Source organism: Oncorhynchus nerka, linkage group LG6 (genome assembly GCF_034236695.1).
Source record: "Oncorhynchus nerka isolate Pitt River linkage group LG6, Oner_Uvic_2.0, whole genome shotgun sequence".
NCBI lineage: Eukaryota > Metazoa > Chordata > Actinopteri > Salmoniformes > Salmonidae > Oncorhynchus > Oncorhynchus nerka.
Window position 1 is genome coordinate 82,447,862 of NC_088401.1, and position 15,898 is coordinate 82,463,759.

The 15,898-nt window shown below is 45.6% G+C and overlaps 1 protein-coding gene and 1 long non-coding RNA gene across 2 annotated transcripts; one reads left to right on the forward strand and one right to left on the reverse strand.

Moving 5' to 3' along the window:
* Positions 1-629: 629 nt before the first annotated feature.
* Positions 630-10,176, forward strand: slu7 (SLU7 homolog, splicing factor). Its single transcript, XM_065019947.1, has 13 exons — positions 630-745; positions 1,021-1,207; positions 1,437-1,590; positions 1,756-1,836; positions 2,045-2,278; positions 2,515-2,679; positions 2,848-2,945; positions 3,882-3,949; positions 5,923-6,062; positions 7,393-7,554; positions 8,789-8,893; positions 9,013-9,210; positions 9,443-10,176. The coding sequence occupies exons 2-13, from the start codon at positions 1,044-1,046 to the stop codon at positions 9,626-9,628; spliced, it is 1,755 nt and encodes a 584-aa protein (XP_064876019.1). The 5' UTR covers positions 630-745; positions 1,021-1,043; the 3' UTR covers positions 9,629-10,176.
* Positions 10,177-11,702: 1,526 nt separating this feature from the next.
* Positions 11,703-14,477, reverse strand: LOC135572258 (uncharacterized). Its single transcript, XR_010464168.1, has 3 exons — positions 14,028-14,477; positions 12,999-13,839; positions 11,703-12,890 (listed from the first exon to the last, which is right to left on the reverse strand). It is a non-coding gene; the product is annotated as an uncharacterized LOC135572258 (long non-coding RNA).
* Between the last annotated feature and the right edge of the window lie 1,421 nt (positions 14,478-15,898).

A 15,898-nucleotide genomic window follows, 5' to 3' on the forward strand; every position in this document is an offset into this window, starting at 1 on the left:
TTTTGTTATTTTTTTAAAACTTTTTATTTTTTAAACATTTTTTATTTTTGGTATTATTATTTAAAAATAATAATAATAATAAATGTATTTTATTCATAATACAAAAATCAACTTACATTGCTACATCAAACATGTCTAGCAAACCAAACACAGGTATTAACAATGCTCAAACATACAAAAAATATAAATAAAATACAAAAAATAAACAATTGAAGTGCAATTATATTCACTCTGAAAATATCTTATTATAATGATTCATGAAGATGTTATTCATTTTGTTATTCACTAGGGTTAGTGTTTTAATAAGATAATTCAATTCAATCAGAAAAATTGGTAATTTTGGTATAGAATTTTGGAATTTTTGTTTGTGTATAAAGTATTTGGCAACAAGAATACAAAAATGAACAATAATTTCATAACATATTATATATTTTATGTTAAAATTATAGGCAGTGTTCATAATGGTAAATAAGTACTTTGCAAGATTTTCCCCAAATTCGGACACAGATTTACATTCAAAGAACAAGTGAGACAGATTCTCACCTTCTTTTTCACCGAAAACGCAGATATCATCAATAGCCACAAATTTGGAAATCATAGAATCTCTTTTCCTCTTCCGCTCTGCCAGTACATGACGTTACTTCCGGGTTTGTGAAATGGCGACGTTCATGTTGTAAACACAAGTCGAAAGCCACGATTCCAGTCTACGTCTCTAAACTTATCTAATTTTGGTGATCCTGTCAAGGTAAGCGAAACATGCATTTAATCAGAGTGAGTTGTATGGTCTATTTTTTGTCAGACCATCGTCGCTTACTTGAATTATGCATAGGGATGCAACAAAGTTAGCTAACCAGCCTGCCAGCGTGTTGAAAACCTTTGTTTTTGTCAGTAACTTAAAGCCAGCTAGCTACACCCTCAGCCACATATCCCTACAGAAATATGCAGCATTTTATGAAAGCCACGTATTCGTTTAATAGTAGCTAAGTGACTGATCCAGCTTTGTGTCGTGTGCACTCCCAGCCAGTGACCCCATCACCGTAATCATGCCGGAGGAAGAAGAGGCAGCGACGGCTGCGACCAGCGCCGATGGGGTGGTGGGTCTGGAAGAACCCAAGAAGATGACCAGAGAGGATTGGAGGAAGAAGAAGGAGTTAGAGGAGCAGAGAAAACTGGGAAATGCTCCTGCTGAGGTAGATGAAGAGGGAAAGTAAGTCAAATTAGCTGGACCAGTTAACATCAGAGTGGGGTGGGCAAACAGCCAGAATAATAATTCAATGCATGCAAGCAACCTGTGACAAGATGTGAAAATCCTCCATGTTTTCCAGTCCTTTGGGCTAGCTAGTCACCATTCCGCACAGAAGAAACCAGTGGGCCCGTGGGTTCTCCTTTTGTGGAAGCATAGTGTGCTGACTAATTGTTCTTCCTCTTGTTTCCAGGGACATCAACCCTCACATTCCCCAGTACATCTCCTCAGTGCCCTGGTACATCGACCCCTCTAAGAGACCCACCTTAAAGCACCAGAGGCCCCAGGAGGAGAGGCAACAACAGTTCTCCTCCATCGAGGAGTGGTACAAGAGAGGGGTGCAAGAGGTGAGCAGATTCAGTGTTTTAATTCATCTGTCTTCCATTGTAAAGCCTGAACTACAATAAATACTGTTGTGCATGTAACAATTAAAGCCACGAGCTGAGTTCAGTTGTCTTCCTTTCTAAATATTTAAATGTATGCCTGATCCCTGACCCTGTATCTGTCTGCAGAAAGCCATCAGCACCAAGTTCAGGAAGGGAGCTTGTGATAACTGCGGTGCCATGACACACAAGAAGAAGGACTGCTTGGAGGTGCTTACCACATTTAGTTTTATTGTCTGCAACCCAAGTGGCATCCTATTGCCTTTATAAAAGTAGTGTACAAAATAGGGAATAGGGTGCTGTTTGGATGTAGCCAGAGTATTATGTGCTTGGTTTGGAATCGATGATGATGCTCCACATCTGACTATCTACCTATCCATATATCTATCCATCCATCCCTACCCTTACCCCTTTTCAGCGGCCCAGAAAGGTGGGGGCAAAGTTCACAGGTAACGGCATGGCCCCCGACGAACACAGCCAGATCTCTCTGGATCTGGACTACGATGGGAAGAGGGACCGCTGGAACGGCTACGACCCTGAGGATCACATGCGTATTGTGGAGGAGTACGCCAAAGTAGACCAGGCCAAACAAACACTGAAATCTCAGAAACTCCATGAGGAGTTGGCTTCAGGGAAACTCACGGACCAAGCAGTAAGCCATCAGATTTTCTTTTTTGTTGTTGAATATCACTGATTATTCTACACACTAAATATGTTGCTGAAGACTGCAAATACTGCATTAAATATTGGTCATTGGCACATTATCCAAAATGAAATAAAATGCATTTGGTTGATTGGTTAATATCAGTCTAGTAGGTAAATGCATGCTATATGCTTGGCAGTTTTCTGGTGGCGTGTGTTGATCTACCCTTCTCTGTTTTCCTGTAGAGCTCCTCAAGAAAGTGGGATGATGGCGAACGCACACAGGAGCAAAACAGTGAGGATGAAGATGAAGATAAGTACGCAGATGACATCGACATGCCGGGACAGAACTTTGACTCCAAGAGACGAATCACAGTCAGAAACCTGCGTATCAGAGAAGATATCGCTAAGGTGAGTCCAGTCATAACTGTTGAAGGTGTTTTGTGAGCCTTGCTACATTGGGCATCTCAATCTGTTCTTCCCCTCATCACCCATAGAAGTTACACATTTGTAATTATGACAAGTTTTGATGAAGAAGTATTTGTTAACTTATGCGTTTGTGTACTTTGCGCCCCGTAGTACTTGAGAAATCTGGATCCAGACTCGGCTTACTACGACCCTAAGACTCGAGCCATGAGAGAGAACCCCTACCAGAATACTGGCATGGTTCCTGAAGAGTAGGTTACGGTTCCTTTAACTATAGTGCTGAGCGACTAACCAACATGTAGGTTATTTGATCAGTTTAAAAGAAATCGACAAAAGTTGGTTAAACTGTTTGAATAACATTTAGTTATTTTGTGTGTGTGTGTGTTGAGGTCAATGTGATGATGACTTGGAATGAAATAATAAAGTCTTCAAATAAAATGTAATATACACAACAGCTCTTGGGGCTCCCGAGTGGCGCAGCGGTCTAGAGGCGTCACTACAGCCCTGGTTTGATTCCAGGCTGTATTACAACCGGCCGTGTTTGGAAGTCCCATAGGGCGGCGCACAATTGGCCCAGCGTCATTTGGGGTTTGGCCGGAGTAGGCCGTCGTTGTAAATAAGAATTTGTTCTTAACTGACTTGCCGAGTTAATTAAGGTTTACTAAAAATATTTACATTTTTTTTTTTGTGAGTAAATTATGGTTAAATAAGTGATAAGCAGTAATGAGCAGTCACTACCATCAGGGGACTTTATTATGTGTTGTTACAGCATTAAACCCACATAATGCATAGTGCATTTAATGTGAGAAATGAAAAGCTGGGGTTATTGTTTAATAATCAAACCGAACCGACCTTAACAAGCACTAATCTCTCAGCACTATTTAGCTAATGACCTCCCATGAGAAAAAAACCCTATTAGAACACTAGTATGGTGTCTAAATAAAGGGTCACTAATTGCTTTAACTAACAGTCTATCTGTCATGAATCTCTAATTCCATATCATGAGTCTTAAAACACATGTTATGATTTTGTAATTACATGTTCAAAATCACTAAAGACGTGTCATGAATGCTGAAGTGAAAATGCTTATCTTTTCTTTCACTGTGTGTCTGGAAAGAATGCTTTGTCATCACTGATAGATCTCCTAACTGTCTTCCCTAAATGTCTGTGTCGTGTTTATTTGGCAGTGTGGGGTTCGCAGGAGACAACTTTGTTCGTTACTCTGGAGACACCGTCACCATGGCACAGACACAGCGTGAGTCACACATTCTCTCTTTCCTGCCAACAACCCAACTGGGTTCTCTCTTGAGTTTCTAAACACAGAGACCCAACATCGCCAGATGTACGGGAACGCTTGCGAAGCGTACTCGGCTGACCAAAGGAAAAATTCTTCCTAAGTTGTTAATTTTCTCGATTTCTAAAGGCACAACATAGGCTTGAGCCAATGTCTTAAAGGGATACTTCCCAAATTTTGGCAATGAAGCCCTTTATCTACTTCCCCAGAGTCAGAGGAACTTGTTGGTACCATTTTTTAATTATTTGTGTCCAGTATGAAGGAAGTCTAGAGGTTGTTTCGAGAGCCAATGTTAACTAGCGTCATGCTAGCTGTTCCCGTAGACATCCAGTCATTGAGCTAACGCTAGTTAGCAACTTCAAACTGCACATATAGACAAAAATGGTATCCACACGTTCATCTGACTCTAGGGAAGTAGATAAAGGGCTTCATTGCACAAATCCAGAATTATCCCTTTAAGTAACTGAACATGTTTTTAATCCCACCTCGTCAAAGTGACAAACTGACACATTTAAAAATGTTGTCAAAAATGAAGTTATATCGAGGTATTTCTATTGGACAACCAGCTTCTACATACACTATATATGCAAAAGTATGCGGACACCCCTTAAAACATGTGAAATCGGCTATTTCAGCCACACCCGTTGCTGACAGGTGTATAACATTCAGCACACAGCCAAGCAATCTCCATAGACAAACATTGGCAATAGAATGGTCTTACTGAAGAGCCGTCAGAGGATGCCACATTTCCAACAAGTCAGTTCGTCAAATTTATGCCCTGCTCGAGCTGCCCCGGTCAACTGTAAGTGCTGTTATTATGAAGTGGAAACGTCTAGGAGCAACAACGGCTCAGCCTTGAAGTGGTAGGCCACACGAGCTCACAGAACGGGACCGCAGAGTGCTGAAGCATGTAACACGTAAAAAATAGTCTGTCCTCGGTTGCAATACTCACTACTGAGTTCCAAACTGCCTCTGGAAGCAACGTCAGCACGAAAACTGTTCGTCGGGAGCTTCATGAAATGGGTTTCCATGACCGAGTAACAGCACACAAGCCTAAGATCACCATGCGCAAGCCAAGCATCGAGTGGTGTAAAGCTCACCGACGTTGGACTCTGGAGCAGTGGAAATGCGTTCCAACATCTAGTGGAAAGCCTTCCCAGAAGAGTGGAGGCTATTATAGCAGCAAAGGAGGGGACCAACTCCATATGAATGCCAGTGATTTTGGAATGAGATGTTTCGACAAGCAGGTGTCCACATACTTTTGGTCATCCAGTGTATATTCATATTAAACCCTATTTGTTCATATTTTCCCAGGAGATTTCCCCACTTCTCATTTATTAGGCTCATAAAACGGTATCCTTAGAGAGAGCATCCTAATGCCAATATTCTTCACAGTTAGTCTAGCAAAGGGATTGTATTGAACTAACCATACTTCCTCTCATCTCATCGCCTCCCCACTCATCTCCTCCCCACTCATCTCCTCCCCGCTCATCTCCTCCCCACTCATCTCCTCCACACTCATCTCCTCCCCACTCATCTCCTCCCCACTCATCGCCTCCCCACTCATCTCCTCCACACTCATCTCCTCCCCACTCATCTCCTCCCCACTCATCTCCTCCCCACTCATCTCCTCCCCACTCATCTCCTCCACACTCATCTCCTCCCCACTCATCTCCTCCCCACTCATCTCCTCCCCGCTCAACTCATCTCCTCCCCGCTCAACTCATCTCCTCCCCGCTCAACTCATCTCCTCCCCACTCATCTCCTCCCCTCTCATCGCCTCCCCGCTCATCGCCTCCCCGCTCATCTCCTCCCCGCTCATCTCCTCCCCGCTCATCTCCTCCCCGCTCATCTCTTCCCCGCTCAACTCATCTCCTCCCCACTCATCTCCTCCCCACTCATCTCCTCCCCACTCATCTCCTCCCCCTCTCCAGTCTTTGCGTGGGAGGCCTATGATAAGGGCTCTGAGGTGCACCTCCAGGCCGACCCCACCAAGCTGGAGCTGCTGCACCAGTCCTTCAAGGTCAAGAAGGAGGATTTCAAGGACAAACAGAAGGAGACGATCCTGGATAAGGTACAGAATAAATACACTGCACTCCATCCTCACCAGCCTCATTTTCAATGTAGATAAACTGCATGCAGAACGTTGTAAAGCCCATAAAAGTGTCATCAATGTAATAAACATGATTTCCACTACTGTCCATTTTTTTAAACTAAGTACTCCTTTAACTGGGAAATGTACAAATATTGAATTTCAATTCCAAAGATTAAATGTTTTTACAATTCCAACTCAAACAGTCCAAACAAGTCTAATTCAATTCTATAACTTAAAGATAGTTGAAATTCACATTGAATTCCAATGTAAATTATTCACTTTGAGTGAATTAAATTGGAATTGACCCCAACCCTGTCATACATTAGTTAATGATATAACTGTTTCATTCTGGTTTGTTTGTTGATGGTCCCATTGAATAACTGTTACTCCTGTGTGTTCTGACTGTTACTCCTGTGTGTTCTGACTGTTACTCCTGTGTGTTCTGACTGTTTTTTCCTGTGTTCTGACTGTTACTCCTGTGTGTTTTGACTGTTACTCCTGTGTGTTTTGACTGTTACTCCTGTGTGTTTTGACTGTTACTCCTGTGTGTTTTGACTGTTACTCCTGTGTGTTCTGACTGTTACTCCTGTGTGTTTTGACTGTTACTCCTGTGTGTTTTGACTGTTACTCCTGTGTGTTTTGACTGTTACTCCTGTGTGTTTTGACTGTTACTCCTGTGTGTTTTGACTGTTACTCCTGTGTGTTTTGACTGTTACTCCTGTGTGTTTTGACTGTTACTCCTGTGTGTTTTGACTGTTACTCCTGTGTGTTTTGACTGTTACTCCTGTGTGTTCTGACTGTTACTCCTGTGTGTTCTGACTGTTACTCCTGTGTGTTCTGACTGTTACTCCTGTGTGTTCTGACTGTTACTCCTGTGTGTTCTGACTGTTACTCCTGTGTGTTTTGACTGTTACTCCTGTGTGTTTTGACTGTTACTCCTGTGTGTTTTGACTGTTACTCCTGTGTGTTTTGACTGTTACTCCTGTGTGTTTTGACTGTTACTCCTGTGTGTTTTGTTTTGTGTGTTCTGACTGTTACTCCTGTGTGTTCTGACTGTTACTCCTGTGTGTTCTGACTGTTACTCCTGTGTGTTCTGACTGTTACTCCTGTGTGTTTTGACTGTTACTCCTGTGTGTTTTGACTGTTACTCCTGTGTGTTTTGACTGTTACTCCTGTGTGTTTTGACTGTTACTCCTGTGTGTTTTGACTGTTACTCCTGTGTGTTTTGACTGTTACTCCTGTGTGTTCTGACTGTTACTCCTGTGTGTTCTGACTGTTACTCCTGTGTGTTTCTGTGTGTGTGTCTCAGTACGGGGGTGAGGAGCACCTGGACGCCCCCCCCAGAGAGCTGTTGCTGGCCCAGACTGAGGACTACGTGGAGTACAGTCGACACGGTGCCGTGCTAAAGGGACAGGAGAAGGCCGTGGCACGCTCCAAATACGAAGAGGACGTACTCATCCAGAACCACGCGGTGAGGCGTCCAGAACCGACTAACCCCGTAGAGATGAGCACAGTCAGAACGGTCTCCGGTTAGACAGGAACCTTTTGGAGAGCAGCCCCCTCGTGGAGGAGCACAGTCAGAACGGTCTCCGGTTAGACAGGAACCTTTTGGAGAGCAGCCCCCTCGTGGAGGAGCACAGTCAGAACGGTCTCCGGTTAGACAGGAACCTTTTGGAGAGCAGCCCCCTCGTGGAGGAGCACAGTCAGAATGGTCTCCGGTTAGACAGGAACCCTTGTAGAGCAGCCCCCTCGTGGAGGAGCACAGTCAGAACGGTCTCCGGTTAGACAGGAACCTTTTGGAGAGCAGCCCCCTCGTGGAGGAGCACAGTCAGAACGGTCTCCGGTTAGACAGGAACCTTTTGGAGAGCAGCCCCCGGTCGTGGAGGAGCACAGTCAGAACGGTCTCCGGTTAGACAGGAACCTTTTTGAGAGCAGCCCCCTCGTGGAGGAGCACAGTCAGAACGGTCTCCGGTTAGACAGGAACCTTTTGGAGAGCAGCCCCTCGTGGAGGAGCACAGTCAGAACGGTCTCCGGTTAGACAGGAACCTTTTGGAGAGCAGCCCCCTGGTGGAGGAGCACAGTCAGAACGGTCTCCGGTTAGACAGGAACCTTTTGGAGAGCAGCCCCCTCGTGGAGGAGCACAGTCAGAACGGTCTCCGGTTAGACAGGAACCTTTTGGAGAGCAGCCCCCTCGTGGAGGAGCACAGTCAGAACGGTCTCCGGTTAGACAGGAACCTTTTGGAGAGCAGCCCCCTCGTGGAGGAGCACAGTCAGAACGGTCTCCGGTTAGACAGGAACCTTTTTAAGTGTTCTTGAACAGCCCCCTCGTGGAGGAGTGCTGGTGTTTTTGGAATGACTTTGTCAGACAATAACAATTGAAGTGTTTGAGAACTGTGCCAACTAAAAAAAAACAGTAAAGGACAGTATTAAGGTGGCATTTATTCAGATGTGCATATTTAACAGTATAGCTTCCGCCCCTACCTGGGCTCAAACCAGGGACCCTCTGCACACATCAACAACTGACACCCACGAAGCATCGTTCCACAAAAGCCCACGGCCCTTACAGAGCAAGGGGAACAACTTACTTCAAGGTCTCAGAGCGAGTGACGTCACCGATTTTGAAACGCTATTAGTGTGCACTACCGCTAACTAGCTAGCCAATTCACATCGGTTACACATACTTAACGGGGGTTTTTGCTTTGCAGTGTATCTGGGGGTCGTACTGGAGAGAAGGCTGCTGGGGCTTCAAGTGCTGCCACTCCATGGTCAAACAGAGCTACTGCACCGGAGAGGCTGGCATCAAAACTACGGTCAGTATTCTACTAATCATCAGTCATGTTTGAGCCTTTGGGTAATGTGATTTCCGTAGTCAATTATAAACACTGAAGTCCCCCCGGATGAGATGATTGACGGGTATCTCCCCCTATAGGGCTCCTCGGCCTGTGTTCCGTTTGAAGAGGGACTTGAGCAGGAGGAAGAGGAGGAGCCTAAGACTCTACTGGAGATGCACAGGGAGAAACTTAAAGAGAAGAAGAAGAAGAAGAAGAAGCAGAAGAAGAAAAAGCACGGCTCAGACAGCAGCGACTCTGAGGAAGATGAGGAGAAGAAGAAACAGAAACTGAACAAGGTGAACTTTGACTTCATTGCTTTGATGTTCATGTGCATGCCTGTGTGTTTATGTACATGTCAGTTCCCTTTGCCTATGTGTACACCTACCTGACTACATCTCATCCCCCTACCTCCCTCTCTCATCCCCCTACCTCCCTCTCTCACCCCCTACCTCCCTCTCTCACCCCCCCACCTCCCTCTCTCACCCCCCTACCTCCCTCTCTCATCCCCCTACCCCCCTCTCTCCCCAGGCCCTGGCCGCAGAGGACATGCGTCTGAAGCAGGTAGAAGAGATGATGAAAGTGGATGAGAGGAAGAGGAAGTACAACAGCCTGCAGGAGATCAAGGAGCCCACGGAGGAGGAGATGGAGGCCTTTAGGATGAAACGCTCCAGGGAAGACGACCCCATGGCCAACTTCCTGGAGCTGGGGCAGTGATGAGAGGGATAGTGACAACCCCATACTCTACGCTCGCCCCTACCTACAGTATACCATCTCCTCCCACCCCTGTGCCCCTTCTCCTCCCACCCCTGTACCCTCTCCTATACCCCTACCCCCTGTACCCCTCTCCTCCTACCTCTACCCTATCCTCTCTTCCTACCTCTACCCCTACCCTCTCCTAAACGCCTCTCCTCCTACCTCTACCCTATCCTCTACCCCTACCCTCTCCTATACCCCTCTCCTCCTACCTCTACCCTACCCTCTCCTCCTACCCCTATCCTCTCCTCCTACCTCTACCCTCTGCTATACCCCTCTCCTCCTACCTCTACCCCCCTATCCTCTCCTATACCCCTACCCTCTCCTTCTATCACACTCTGGAACCCAACCTGTTCTTTGCTTAATGTTCTTACTCTTCAAGATCATGGTTGTCTTTTTATTATTAAGTCTATCAATGTGGTAGAATGTTATTTTCTTTCATATTTGTACCTTTAGAGTGCATTTTGAGCTTTCAGATGACCGTTTATCCAATAAAAAGCATGACTTCCCTTGGTTCTCTTTTACGGGCATGAAACACTACCACAGGATGCCGCGCGGTGAAACACAGTTTCCCATTAATTTCAATGGAAGGAACGCGGAGAGGGCGGTGCGAAGGTGGTGAAAAATATACAACTTTTACCAACTTTGTGAAAATCACCAGCGGCGACCGCTGGGCGATGACCAATCATAGCGAGTGGTTCCCGTGATGAATTTGAAGCTGTGCGACCCAAGGCTGGAGACTTTCTTCAGGGAACATGGCTGACAAAAATACTAGGATGGAAGCAAATGTAAGTGATTATAAGGTCATAACAAATCATGCAAAAAAATGTACAGTTGATAAGAATATGTTAATGTAGAGACAAACGATTATGCATATTTTTTAATCATGAAGTTAATTTACGAAAATCGCGATTTAGCAAGCTAGCTGACTAGCTAACATTAGCCGGCTGGCTTTATGGTTGTTGTGACATGAGTATGAAATTGTAATTCTGGTTGTTTTAATGTTTTAGGGACTCCTGAAACAACCAGCAAACCAGGCTGTCGTCTTGTAAAACAGTGGATGTAAATAATCTAGATAGCTAAACTATTTACTGCAAATTGAATGTACAATTTTGTAAGCTTGCTTTGTTGATATTTGCCATGCAATGCAGATAGATGAAATAATGTAGCTAGCTACAGTCGTGGCCAAAAGTTTTGAGAATGACACACATATTAATTTCCACAAAGTTAGCTGCTTCAGTGTTTTTATATATTTGTCAGATGTTGCTATGGAATACTGAAGTATAATTACAAGTATTTCATAAGTGTCAAAGGCTTTTATTGACAATTACATGAAGTTGATGCAAAGAGTCAATATTTGCAGTGTTGACCATTATTTTTAAAGACCTCTGCAATCCGCCCTGGCATGATGTCAATTAACTTCTATGCCACATCCTGACTGATGGCAGCCCATTCTTGCATAATCAATGCTTGGAGTTTGTCAGAATTTGTGGGTTTTTGTTTGTCCACCTGCCTCTTGAGGATTGATCACAAGTTCTCAATGGGATTAAGGTCTGGGGAGTTTCCTGGCCATGGACCCAAAATATCACTGTTTTGTTCCCCGAGCCACTTAGTTATCACTTTTGCCTAATGGCAAGGTGCTCCATCATGCTGGAAAAGGCATTGTTTGTCTCCAAACTGTTCCTGGATGGTTGGGAGAAGTTCCTCTCGGAGGATGTGTTGGTAGCAATCTTTATTCATGGCTGTGTTCTTGGGCAAAATTGTGAGTGAGCCCACTCCCTTGGCTGAGAGGCAACCCCACACATGAATGGTCTCAGGATGCTTTACTGTTGGCATGACACAGGACTGATGGTAGCGATCACCTTGTCTTCCCCGGACAAGCTTTTTTCCAGATGCCCCAATCAATCGGAAAGGGGATTCATTAGAGAAACTGACTTTACCCCAGTCCTCAGCAGTCCAATCCCTGTACCTTTTGCAGAATATCAGTCTGTCCCTGATGTTTTTCCTGTAGAGAAGTGGCTTCTTTGCTGCCCTCCTTGACACCAGGCCATCCTCCAAAAGTCTTCACCTCACTGTGCATGCAGATGCACTGACACCTGCCTACTGCCATTCCTGAGCAAGCTCTGTACTGGTGGTGCCCCGATCCCGCAGCTGAATCAACTTTAGGAGACGGTCCTGGCGCTTGCTGGACTTTCTTGGGCGCCCTGAAGTCTTCTTCACAACAATTGAACTGTTCTCCTTGAAGTTCTTGATGATCCGATAAATGGTTGATTTAGGTGCAATCTTACTGGTGTCAATATCCTGTATTTATTACAATTTATACACTTCAACAGTGTATGTCAACCATTGATGTCCTAGGATATCCTATTCGGTGTCCTGTGTGAATTTAAGTGTGCTCTCTCTAATTCTCTCTTTCTTTCTCGGAGGAGGACCTGAGCCCTAGGACCATGCCTCAGGACTACCTGACATGACTGACCTTGCTGTCCCCAGTCCACCTGGCCGTGCTGTTGCTGTTTGGGGTTTTAGGCTGGATTTCTGTACAGGACTTTGAGATATCAGCTGATGTACGAAGGGCTATATAAATAAATTTGATTTGATTTGACTTCATTTCAACCAGTAGAGAATGTAAAGCACTTTATTGAAAATACATTATCCAAGGGTTATAAATACATGCATTACAAATATAATTGTAATATTATAAAATACAAGTTGAATCTGTACTTCAATGTACATCTGTTGTGCATTATAAAAACAGGAAGAAATGTGGTGAGAGAGGTGTGAACTTAGGTGCAGAGAAGGCAGCATATGACTAATGAACCAGTGCAACTCAAAATATTTTCTCAGTTCATCACAATTACATAATAGTGTCTCTAGTCAGCCTGAAGGTTCTTAACAGTGGGTAAGGTGGTGATGATGGGACTGGGGGTTGGCATCCTCTCTCACATCAAAACATACCAGCAGACGAGAGAGAGAGCATGTTTTTAAGCCCTGTTTTTATTTTAACATTGTTAGTCATCATAATGATCAGGAGGTAAAATGCAAAATGACCTTGGATCATTAATTCTGGGACGACTGCATCTCTATCTGTATTTCAATGTAAAGCATCTCTTTAATAATACTTCCTGTTGACCCGACCATGTGACCTCTCACCTCTGATCATGCTGTGCCCTCTATGTAGCCAGTCCTAATGCCTCAGGGTTTGACCGACACTGCTAATATAACCCTAGAGGATTTAGGGAGAAGAGGAGAGAGGGATGAAGTGAAGGAGAGAGAATTGAGAAGATAAGGTAGTTAAAGAGACAGTGTTCAATCTGTGTGTGTGTGACCTCACCTGGTGTCCTCACCTGGTGTCCTCACCACTGCAGAGTGGCTGCAGAGTACTTAATGCTGAAAAACATGCACAGACACAAGAGGACAAACAATATAGCGTAGTTGTAGAAATAATGAAGTGTCTGACTATTCTCCATGGTTGGCCCTCTTGCCTATTCTTTGAACATGGAAGGAGCCACAGTTATACACCTGAGCCTGCTTACTGCACACCACAATGCATCAATCAGATTGATACAATAGCATATAGGTGTGGGTTATAGGCTGTCTAATTGTTCTACATTTTTTCAATATGGGTGATTTAAAATAGCCTGTTGTTTTTGTACAGACATCACACCCTTACCTAAACAGCACCCTCACCTGAGAAGTAGAAATCAAAGGGAGAGAAACTGGGAATTGAATAACTTCAGTTGACAGCTACGTAAATGGAAGAATACTCTTATTGCAATGTGAATGACTCTTAAAAAGAGCATTTGGTTGTGCGTGGTGTAGTCTATGGTGTTGCCAGGGAACAGCACCCTCTTAAAGGAGCCTTTGGTTGTGCATAGTGTAGTCTATGGTGTTGCCAGGGAACAGCACCCTCTTAAAAGAGCCTTTGGTTGTGCATAGTGTAGTCTATGGTGTTGCCAGGGAACAGCACCCTCTTAAAAGAGCCTTTGGTTGTGCATAGTGTAGCCTATGTTGTTGCCAGGGAACAGCACCCTCTTAAAAGAGCCTTTGGTTGTGCATAGTGTAGCCTATGGTGTTGCCAGGGAACAGCACCCTCTTCGAGGAAGTAGGAGGTGAAGATCTCCTGCACCACGATTGCCTCTTGCTGCGTTGTTGGACCCCATTCTTGAAACATCCTGCAGAGCAGCAGACTGATATTTCATTCACTTAGCTAGCTATCTATACAGTATGTGGAGTTTGCTAGATTGCTAGCTAGCCAACTAGCTAGCACATTTAGCAGCTCATTTGAGTTAGCCTGCACTGTAGGTAGTTAGATAATAATACATAGTTTTTAAAAAAAAAATTTCAAGATGGATTTACTTACTTGAATAGGTTCTCCCAGCCATGTGGACAATTGGAAACAGGGCAGCAAGGTTTGTTTGTCACCAGAACGTTTTAGAGGATATTGCTATTGAACTATGTACCCATTTAATAACCAGACCTTCATACAAACTTGCTATGCTGAATTCTTGACACAATCAAACATGCTGCAATATACTGCCAGCACGCCCACCAGCGAGTCACAATGGGCGGCCTGAGCGGCACGCTGCAATTTACTGCTATCTAGTGTACATTCACTGTTAGTGACAATTGGGGGAATAAATGCACTGCAGACAAATAGTTGTTCCAAAAATACTTAGCTTGGTCCATGTCTGGTATGGGTTTGTGCTTGTCTCATCACTGGAACCTGAAACAGGACGGGGGAGAGAGACAACAGGACAGGGGGAGAGACAACAGGACAGGGAGAGACAACAGGACAGGGGGAGAGACAACAGGACAGGGGGAGAGACAACAGGACAGGGGGAGAGACAACAGGACAGGGGGAGAGACAACAGGACAGGGGAGAGACAACAGGACAGGGAGAGAGACAAGGACAGGACAGGGGAGAGACAACAGGACAGGGGGAGAGACAACAGGACAGGGAGAGACAACAGGACAGGGGGAGACAACAGGACAGGGAGAGAGACAACAGGACGTGGGAGAGAGACCAGGACAGGGGGGAGAGACAACAGGACAGGGAGAGAGACAACAGGACAGGGAGAGCGACAACAGGACAGGGAGAGAGACGACAGGACAGGGGGAGAGACAACAGGACAGGGAGAGAGACAACAGGATGTGGGAGAGAGACAACAGGACAGGGGGAGAGACAACAGGACAGGGAGAGACAACAGGACAGGGAGAGACACGACAGGATGTGGGAGAGAGACAACAGGACAGGGAGAGACAACAGGACAGGGAGAGAGACGACAGGAAAGGGAGAGAGACGACAGGACAGGGAGAGACAACAGGACAGGGAGAGAGACAACAGGATGTGGGAGAAAGACAACAGGACAGGGGGAGAGACAACAGGATGTGGGAGAGAGACACCAGGACAGGGGGGAGAGACAACAGGATGTGGGGGAGAGACACCAGGACAGGAGGGAGAGACAACAGGATGTGGGAGAGAGACACCAGGACAGGAGGGAGAGACAACAGGATGTGGGAGAGAGACACCAGGACAGGGGGGAGAGACAACAGGACAGGGAGAGAGACAACAGGATGTGGGAGAGAGAACAGGACAGGGGGAGAGACAACAGGACAGGGAGAGACAACAGGACAGGGAGAGAGACGACAGGATGTGGGAGAGAGACAACAGGACAGGGAGAGACAACAGGACAGGGAGAGAGACGACAGGATGTGGGAGAGAGACAACAGGACGTGGGAGAGAGACAACAGGACAGGGGGAGAGACAACCGGACAGGGAGAGAGACGACAGGAAAGGGAGAGAGACGACAGGACGGGGAGAGACAACAGGACAGGGAGAGAGACAACAGGATGTGGGAGAGCTCTTAGACAAAATTGGTGCAGGAACAGGGGGGGAGGGGGTGAGACAATCAGGATGTTTCAGGTGTCTCCGGAGAGAGACACCAGGACAGGGGGGAGAGACAACAGGATGTGGGAGAGAGACACCAGGACAGGAGGGAGAGACAACAGGATGTGGGAGAGAGACACCAGGACAGGGGGAAGAGACAACAGGACAGGGAGAGAGACAACAGGATGTGGGAGAGATGCGATTCACCTGGTCATCCAGTGTGTGTGCCAATGATAGAGAGACCATGTGAGGTTATGACAGAGCCAAGTGACTTGGTGTATAGCGAGAATAGGAGAGGGCCTAGAACAGAACCCTGAGACAACAGGATGTGGGAGAGAGACAAC

Excerpts from the sequence above, each read along its gene's own strand:
- slu7 (XM_065019947.1), top strand. The coding sequence starts at position 1,044 with ATGCCGGAGGAAGAAGAGGCAGCGACGGCTGCGACCAGCGCCGATGGG. Across the intron at positions 3,950-5,922 it reads CACCATGGCACAGACACAGC|TCTTTGCGTGGGAGGCCTAT; the intron begins GTGAGTCACACA and ends CCCCCTCTCCAG. Across the intron at positions 6,063-7,392 it reads AGGAGACGATCCTGGATAAG|TACGGGGGTGAGGAGCACCT; the intron begins GTACAGAATAAA and ends TGTGTGTCTCAG.